Raw genomic sequence first — 8,621 nt, forward strand, 5'->3', positions numbered from 1 at the left:
TGAATGGTTACAAGGGGTTTCGACCAGGCCTTGTGTCTCTTTAAAATGACATAACTTTAATGCTAAAAGAGATTATGGTTTGGTCCTAAATGAAGGGTAGTAATCCTTGGCCGAATGGTTCCTTTTGCTATTCATCTTGGCGCCAAATTGAAGAGAAGGGAGTGCTTGGCCGAATGGTGATGTATCATTTCCTCTTGGCACCTAAAAGAGACCACATGCAAGGCAATGGTTACTGGTCATAAGGCACGCACATGGGTGTTCTAGGGAACCTTGTGGTGCAACTTGTGCATAGGATGAAGGCTGGTCATGTGCATCATCTTGGGCGTGCATGGTTTTTCCTCCAAGCTTGCTTGAGTGTGTAGCTAGCTAGCAAGCAAGGTGCTGGTTGTGAATGAGCTTCCTAGCCGAGACCTTCTAATCTTCACAACATCTTATTCAACTACGTTCAGCTACATTTGATGTACTTTTAGCAACTTAGGTTCAAATAGTCCAACTAGCTGAGATTAGTTGGCCTTGAGCTCCTCCACTGAGTTGAGCTTTCCTTAGTGTTCCACGAGCTGCCATTTCTTTGTGAGTTGTTGTGAGCTGCATATGACTTCCAAATGCTCCACCAAGCTGCCCCAACGTTTGTCATGCTCCAATGTACCTATGGCAAGAAAACAAGCTAATTCATTGGCATTGAGCTTGTATGAGCTAAATACCTTGCTGTCGTGCATGTCATGGTCTTGTGAGCTATGGTTGCATGTTTGAGCTACTTATCACTATAATATGTGTGAACTAATGTTTAAAGCCTAAGAGCTAAAATGAATGCATATGAGCTAATAAAATAAATGATAAGTATGCTGCCATTATATAAATGTGTGAATCATGCTTAATATGATTGCAAGACTATTCTAACTGCTTAACATATTTAAATAACAATGTGCATATTTGTGAAGATGTGTTCATGCTAAGTTATTTGTTAACTACATAACTAGTAATCTTAACATGAGATATTATAATAGCATAGATTATTAAACTAGTAAGTAATACAAGATAAAAAATGTTCAAGAATACTCCCTTGATGAAAGTGCTTGCATCATTGGTGTTTAAAGAATTTTTTTTAAAATTGGTGCTTAAAGTTTTCTCGGTTACACATTTAGGTGACCGTTATTTATTTAGATTTTATAAAAATATTATATTTAATGAAAAAAAAAAAAAAATAAAATTTAAAAAACTCAAAAAACTAAACATCTCTTTTCAATTCCGTTACCATGGTGGAACATCTTAGGAGCACAGACGATGATGGGTTTTGAGTGGAATTGGACGGTGGCAAATGGCGGTGACGACATGCATATGGATTCGGGATCAACAGGAATCGATGAAAAATAGTGACGATGGTCACTACTGACATGCTGACGACTTATTGCAGGGGAAAGGGAGCACGCATGGGGTGGGGACACTGTTCTTTTTTTTATTTACAAAAAATATATTTTATTTTAAATAAATTCTCAAAATTATTAAAAGTAACACATGTCACTTAACGTTCAATTAACAATGATTTTTAAAGATGAACACCTAAATGTATAACTTTAAAATATTAAACATCTATTTTTAACGAAAAATTTATTAGGCACTAAAATTTTTAAGACAAATTTCATGCCCTTATTTTATATTAAGCCAATTAATAACATAAAAACTTCCCAAACTTTGAGGCAAATTGTACCACATAATATAGTTGCATCTGCATAGGCGCATTAACCCAAAAGAGAAAAAATGTATATATAAAATGTAAGACTTTTTAAAAAAAAATAGTTATTCATATTGTATTATTTTTATTTAAATATTTTAAAAATATTTTTTCATTAAAGTAGGTATATAGAGTAAGCCTAATCCTCTTTGATAAAATGTTTTAAATAATTAATAAAAGTAAAAGACTAAAAACAAGATTTATTTCGGGAAATATTGAACTTGAAAAAGATTTAGGAAAATATCGTTCTTCAGTAATTATTTAGTAAAATGAATTATTTTCTACAATACATACCAGAGTTATCATCTCTTGTCGACGATTAAGGTAAGTATAATCTTGGAGTTAACATCCGATCTAGTCAAGTCGAATCTAGTCAAAAAAATTTAAGTTATTCGAGTTGATGAGTCATATTTTATAACTTGAAGTTAACTTAAAATTTTTCGAATCAAATCAAATTTTATAATTTTTGTTTAAATTTAATTGTAAATATTTATAATATTATGATATTATATTGTTCCAATTTTCATGGGTTTTTATAACCATATACAATACATATATATATATATATATATGATCTAGTCAAAGTCAATTTGAATAGAAAAAATTAATTTTTTAAGTCGAATCTAACAACCCTAAGTATAATGTTAGTGATTTTGTTGAAAATTTGTATTTTTTAATCAAACCCACCAAAGTCTTCGTTTAACGCAATTGATTTTGTCCATTTCTTTCATTTTGAGGGTTAAATTGAAAAATTAAAAAATTAAAATGAAAGTTTATAAAAATGACTATATAATTAAACGAAACAACGAGCTTATGAATTTTAATTCAATTAAAGCTCATTTTTGAAAAGTTCTTATTTTAATCCATCCATTTATCCTTTACAAATTGGTTCCAGAATACAAAAAAGCTGGAGTAAAGTCATATAAAATTACATGGACTAAAATGAAATTACAAAAGTAAACTAACTATTTAATAAAATAAAAAATGAGTTTAAGGAAGGAACCTAAAATTTAGTTTACTTAAATCTAATTTATAAAAAAAATGTTTTAATCTCCCAACTTTCATTTCTTTAGTCAACCCAAATTGTAAAGAAATGAAAGTGGAGGGCCTAAATTAAGAATTTTCAAAAGTAAGTTTCAAGTGAATTATATTTTTGGATATCTAAACTGACCGTTCCATTTTATCACAGTCATTTTTTTTATAAAATTTTATTTTAATTCATATATTTTTATTTTTTTCAATTTAATCCTAAAATTAAAATACAAAATCACAAGCATTAAAAGGCGATTTTATTGAATTTGGATTAATAGTAATAATTTTTTTCCAACAAAATTATCGGCATTAGACTACGAGTTACCTTAATTGCAAGAAATAAGAATTTTGGTCTATGCTATAAAAAAACCTTATCTCTAAATAATTAAAATAAAACTATATGAATGATTAGATGTGTAAACAGGTATTTACGCAAATCTTTATTATATTTACGAAGAGAGATACCAAATCGAATAAGCTGGAATCAATCCACAAACAGAACATTCCGTTTTTTAAATTTAATTTTTAAATTTATAGAAAAAGCCTCGAGCAAAAACAGAACAAAGCCCTTCTCTATATAACATTTGCTCACTTCCTCACTTTCTTTTGTTTTGTTTTCTCTTTGCTCATGTTTTTTCTCGGCCACCCTTCATACCTTTCTCTTCCCAACCCCATATCACATTATTTTCTTCAAATCTATAGATTTACCAAAATCTGGGTTTCTCTTTATCTCCCTCTCTTTGTTTTTCGTTGTCTGCTGGTGGTTATAACGGTGATGGTGAAAGATGAGTGGGTTCAGGCGGCCATCACGGACGACAACGTGGTGGTTGAGTTGTTGGTAAGGCTCAGGCAAGCCCAGGCGGCACCATCGGCTCCCAAATCTGAACTCAAATGGGGGATGCGTCAGAGGAGGTCTAGACCCACGTTGTTGCGCTGCTACGCCAAGAGAGACGGAGGTAGTCCCACCACGCCCCTTTGTTGGAGTGGTGGTAGCTTAGCCTCTCCTTCCGCCGCCGCCGACGTCTCTGAAGAGACCGGTACCCACCTCCTCCGCTCATCTCCTGTCGCGCCTTCCAGATCCAAGGTTTCTTCTCTCTCTCTCTGGTGGCTAAATCTCTTTTCTGTTGTCATAGTTTTGAGTTGACGGAAACATTCTTGTGTGGCGTACAGAATTATGTATGGCCACCATTGTTTTTTTCGATTTCTGGTTTTGATTTGGATTTTGGAATGATCATCAAACCCCCTTTTAATCTTCTTTTTTACGCCGTAATTCATCGGTACAGCCGACTCACTGAGTTCATCAGATCTACCTTTTACTTTCTCTTCGTCTTCGAATAGTAGTAATAATAAGTAAATTGCACGGCGTGTCCTCAATTTATGAACTCATTTCATATTGATCCTGATCTTTAAAAAAACTTTAATATCATTTCTTAAATTTTAAAACGATCTACATCGATCCTTAAAATATCAATATCATTCTATTTTAAAGTATAATAAATTTAAAGATTTTTTTAACAATTTATAGACTAATTTAAAATGCTCATAATTTGAGGAATGATATTTTAAAAATTTAAGAATCGATTTAAGATGCAAGTAATAGTTTCAGTACATCATACGCAATTAATTCTAAGAATAATTATGAAAAAATTTAATATAAAGACAAGTTTTTAAATTAATTTTTGGTGTTTTAAATTATTGATTAAAATGGACGTATATAATTTTTTTGTTATATTTGTCTGCTGTTAAAAAAACTAATGATATCTAATAATATAACAAAAATTTTATGCATTTTTTTAATAAAAACTTTTTAGGTATCAGTTTGTACTCGTTTTTAGTTTTTTTCTCCATTAAGGCTTTCGGGTTATTTTATTTAGTCTATTAGGGAATTTGGGTTTTTATTTTAAGATTTATATTGTTAAAATTAATCATATCAAAATAAAAAATCTAAATAAAATATATTTTTATCGACATTTTTACGTGATAAATTTTATGTATTATAAAAAATATTATAGATTTAAAAATAAAAGTGTTTGAGTCTTATTTTGTATAAAAATTTGATAGGATGCTTTATTTGGACAAAAGAACCCTTATTTTTGTATAAAACAACATATAAAAGGCCTTGTCATTGTTTTCCTACGAGGTTTGGACCAAAATGCCATTGTGTTTTAAAGGTTTTATCATTTTAACACGACGACGGTTATCTTTTTATTTCTCGATTTTGTTCTTATCGCGTTTTAAACCTGTTGTGCAAGTCACGTGCATGATATGCCACTGCTCTATCAAAGTCATGCCTTGGATCGGATTCGTCACGTGTTTGTTGGTATTACGTGGCGTGTTATTATTGTCCAATCACTTAATTATATGCCCCTTCGCCACCACTTGGTTCTGCCACCTGTCCTACAGGTTGCATGTTTCTCGTTGTATCTGATCTTGATAGTGTCGTCTGATTTTCTTTCTTTTTTTAATAATTCAAAATATGAGCTTTTAATTCATTTTTGTTAGAGGAGTTGGCTAATATCATGCTTATTGGTCTAAAAACAACTATGAAGATACTCGAATTCGGATTATTCGATTAAAATTGAATCGAATTTTGAGTTTTTTTGAACCCGGACTTGAATGCCTTCTGTGACTTGTTTTACGATCATGTATTTAGGCAATTTGAAAATGTGAATGCGTGCTTAATTTAGTGATTAATGGTGGGTTTTCTCGATTTTGCAGGGCAGTGCTTCTAGTGAAACAGACAGAACAGGTACCAAGAGGTCAAGAAAAAAGAAGGTAAACAAATGAGTTGAATGATTTTCTCGGGAAAAAAAATGTTTTCTGATGATTTGTTTAGAGCAATTTATTGTCATTTTTCAGACATTTGCTGAACTGGAGGAGGAGAATCTTCTTCTGAAGGAGAGGGTTCATTTAGAAAAGGTGTGTGTTTTGTGGATCATCTTCAATCCGATCATGATGTATTCTCTAGGCTGCAATTCATTAATCTTACAGTCATCTTCTCTGTTCATTCAACAGGAACAGCATCGACTCGTAAAGAGCATCGAGCGCGATGAGCTTGAAAGAATCAGGGTTGGTCGGAAGTATATGTTGTTTCTCATTGATAGATGTTTCTTATTTTCGCCCTCCTTTTGATGTAAACTTCACTTGTATCGCAGCTTGGTTTGAACTCGGTGGACACCGCAAAGAACTCGAGTTTAATTGATGATGAACCTGAGACGGTAAGTTGTCCGAAAGCATCATCTTCTTTGGACTCGACCCTCGATGATGAAGATGATCGTAAACCGGTGGTAGATTCTCACAACGTGGGGAAGAGTATTTTCGTACTGCCTGATCTAAATATGGTGCCCGCTGAGGATGATTCATGTCCTGAAGCGTTGTACGGGACTAGCTGACAGATAAGCGCTGGTTACTTGCATATTAGAATCGGAGTTGCTGGAAAATTAGTAACAGCGACCAAGGCAAGAAGCTTGATTGAAACTCGATGAGGATCGGTGGAAATTCGATCCCAGAATTTATGTAAAACTGGATTAAATTAATTTCATAATTTTGGGCAATGAAATTTCTTTACAGTAAGTATTAAAGCTCGCACGCTAGTGTTTGCTGCTAGTGATTGGTTATTTTCCATCTGTACAATTAAAAAGCAAAATAATCATTTATTTTAAAAGTGGATCTTGCAGATGTGAAGTGAATGATGATGACTAGTGTGTTGAAAAGAGAGAATAATAGACAAAATCTCTAAACGTGTACGAGCAGATTTATTTCATTAATCAGTCTTAGCCAACTCCACATTCCGGCGAATTGACTTGATACCGTTTAATCGAATATCTCTTTTTATGACATCGTTTGATTAATATTTCTCGAAGTGACATTTTTTTGGTTGAGGTGGCGAAAGGCGTATCCTCGGGAACGTATTTTACCCGAGTTAATACTGAGTTGGCTGTCACGTGTGGAAGACGCATCCCCGGAGACACGCCTTCACTGGGTATTGCTGATTCAGATACCACGTTGGTATTTTTTTTAATAATAAATATTTTATTTTTATTATTATTATAAATTAGTAATATATTATGTAAAGTGTTTCGATTATAATGTAAGAATTATCAAATGTATTTTTTTAATATATGTTAAAGGTGGAGTTAATTATCCACATTAATCTGATAGAACAATAGATGAAAACCAGTTTTGATTTTATTGTAGTTATACGAAAATATTGATGCATAATTTAATAAAATCAGTATAATTACATATTTAATTATACTGTAGATATGGTCAGTATCCAATCGCAACAGCATTTCACTTTTCATTATAATTGTAGACAAAAAAAATAATTAGCACAAAAAATAATTAATTAATAAATTTAAAAAATAATAATAATTATATAAATATTATTTTAATAAAAATTAATATTTATATAATTATATTAATATAAATAAAATATAATAACTATTTTAAAAAAATACTAACTTAAAAATAAATTTTTTACCACTAATAAGAAATTTAAAACTAAAAGATTTAGAGAATTTGAGTTATATAAGAGAGGAGAAGATGATTTTGGTGTGAAGAATGATGGGGGTTGAGGGGGTTTATATAGGGAGGAGGAGGGGTAGTTGGGGAAAATTGGATGGGCATTTAAGACATTTAATGAAAGACGCGTCCCGAAGATGCGCCTTTCCACGTGACAACCGACTAAAAGATTTAGAGAATTGAGTTATATAAGAGAGGAGAAGATGATTTTGGTGTGAAGAATGATGGGGGTTGAGGGGGTTTATATAGGGAGGAGGAGGGGTAGTTGGGGAAAAATTGGATGGGCATTTAAGACATTTAATGAAAGACGCGTCCCCGAAGATGCGCCTTTCACACGTGACAACCGAATCAACAATATCCCGGGGATGTGCTTTCCATACGTGGCAACCAACTTAGCATTAACCTGGGTAAAACGCGTCCCCGAGGATGCGCCTTTTGCTACCTCAACCGAAAAGATGCTACTTCAAAAAATATAGGTCAAACGATGTAAGAAAGAAAGATATTCAGTTAAACGGTATCAATTAGGACAAATGCCCCCCCCCCCCCCCCCAACACACGTTCCGGGATCATCCATAACGTCGACCATAAGCAAAACTTTAAAATGTAAGCCTATGATTGGAGAAGCTGTACTAACTATTCGGTTACCTACACCTAACTTTAAAAATACATTTTATGAAATTATTTTATTAAATTCCAAACTGTAGACGATGAGTAGCTGGGGATTTTCTTTGTTAGAGACATTTTTTCCTACTTGTGTCTATAGAAAAGAAAACCTCTTATAAAATTACGTAAATAGTCTCTCCAACTAAAAGATTTTTTTGTTAAATCTGTTAACTATGAAAAATTATAAAATATTCACTTAATTTTTTAAAAAATAATTTTAATTTTTTTATTAAAAATTTGATGACAAAAAACAACAGTTGATAAATTTTTTTTTGACAACACACGTACCATGCAAAAATAACTACTCAAACATGGATCTTCTAAAAAGAACAATTCCTTTTACATGTCATTTAATAGGTTTAATATAACCATATAACGATGAAGATAAAGAGGGAAAAAAGAAGGGGAGTTAATGAAATGAAACAAAAAGAAGCTAATCAGGGTGTGACGTTAACCGGCTTGGAAAGAGATACGCCCGTGGTCCATGGCATGAGAATAAAGCAGCGATTGGCAGCCGTGGATAGGGTGTTGTACATGCTCCAATTCATTTCGTCCCATCATGAAGCGATTTAGGGCGTTAACGAAATTGATGCAATTCAAATTAGTTGTTATTGTGGTATAAAACACTGATTCCCTTAAATAAAGTTCAGAGTTTGAGTCTCAACTTTATGAA

The 8,621-nt window shown here is 32.4% G+C and overlaps 1 protein-coding gene across 1 annotated transcript; it reads left to right on the forward strand.

Annotated features, from left to right (window-relative positions):
• Positions 1-3,396: 3,396 nt before the first annotated feature.
• On the forward strand, positions 3,397-6,249 carry LOC120197270. The gene is made up of 4 exons (XM_039198858.1): positions 3,397-3,845; positions 5,480-5,536; positions 5,621-5,830; positions 5,917-6,249. Exons 1-4 carry the CDS (start codon positions 3,537-3,539, stop codon positions 6,151-6,153), a joined length of 813 nt encoding a protein of 270 aa, XP_039054789.1. The 5' UTR covers positions 3,397-3,536; the 3' UTR covers positions 6,154-6,249.
• Positions 6,250-8,621: the final 2,372 nt, after the last annotated feature.

The sequence above is a fragment of the Hibiscus syriacus genome, unplaced genomic scaffold (genome assembly GCF_006381635.1).
Source record: "Hibiscus syriacus cultivar Baekdansim isolate YM2019G1 unplaced genomic scaffold, ASM638163v2 tig00117048_pilon, whole genome shotgun sequence".
NCBI lineage: Eukaryota > Viridiplantae > Streptophyta > Magnoliopsida > Malvales > Malvaceae > Hibiscus > Hibiscus syriacus.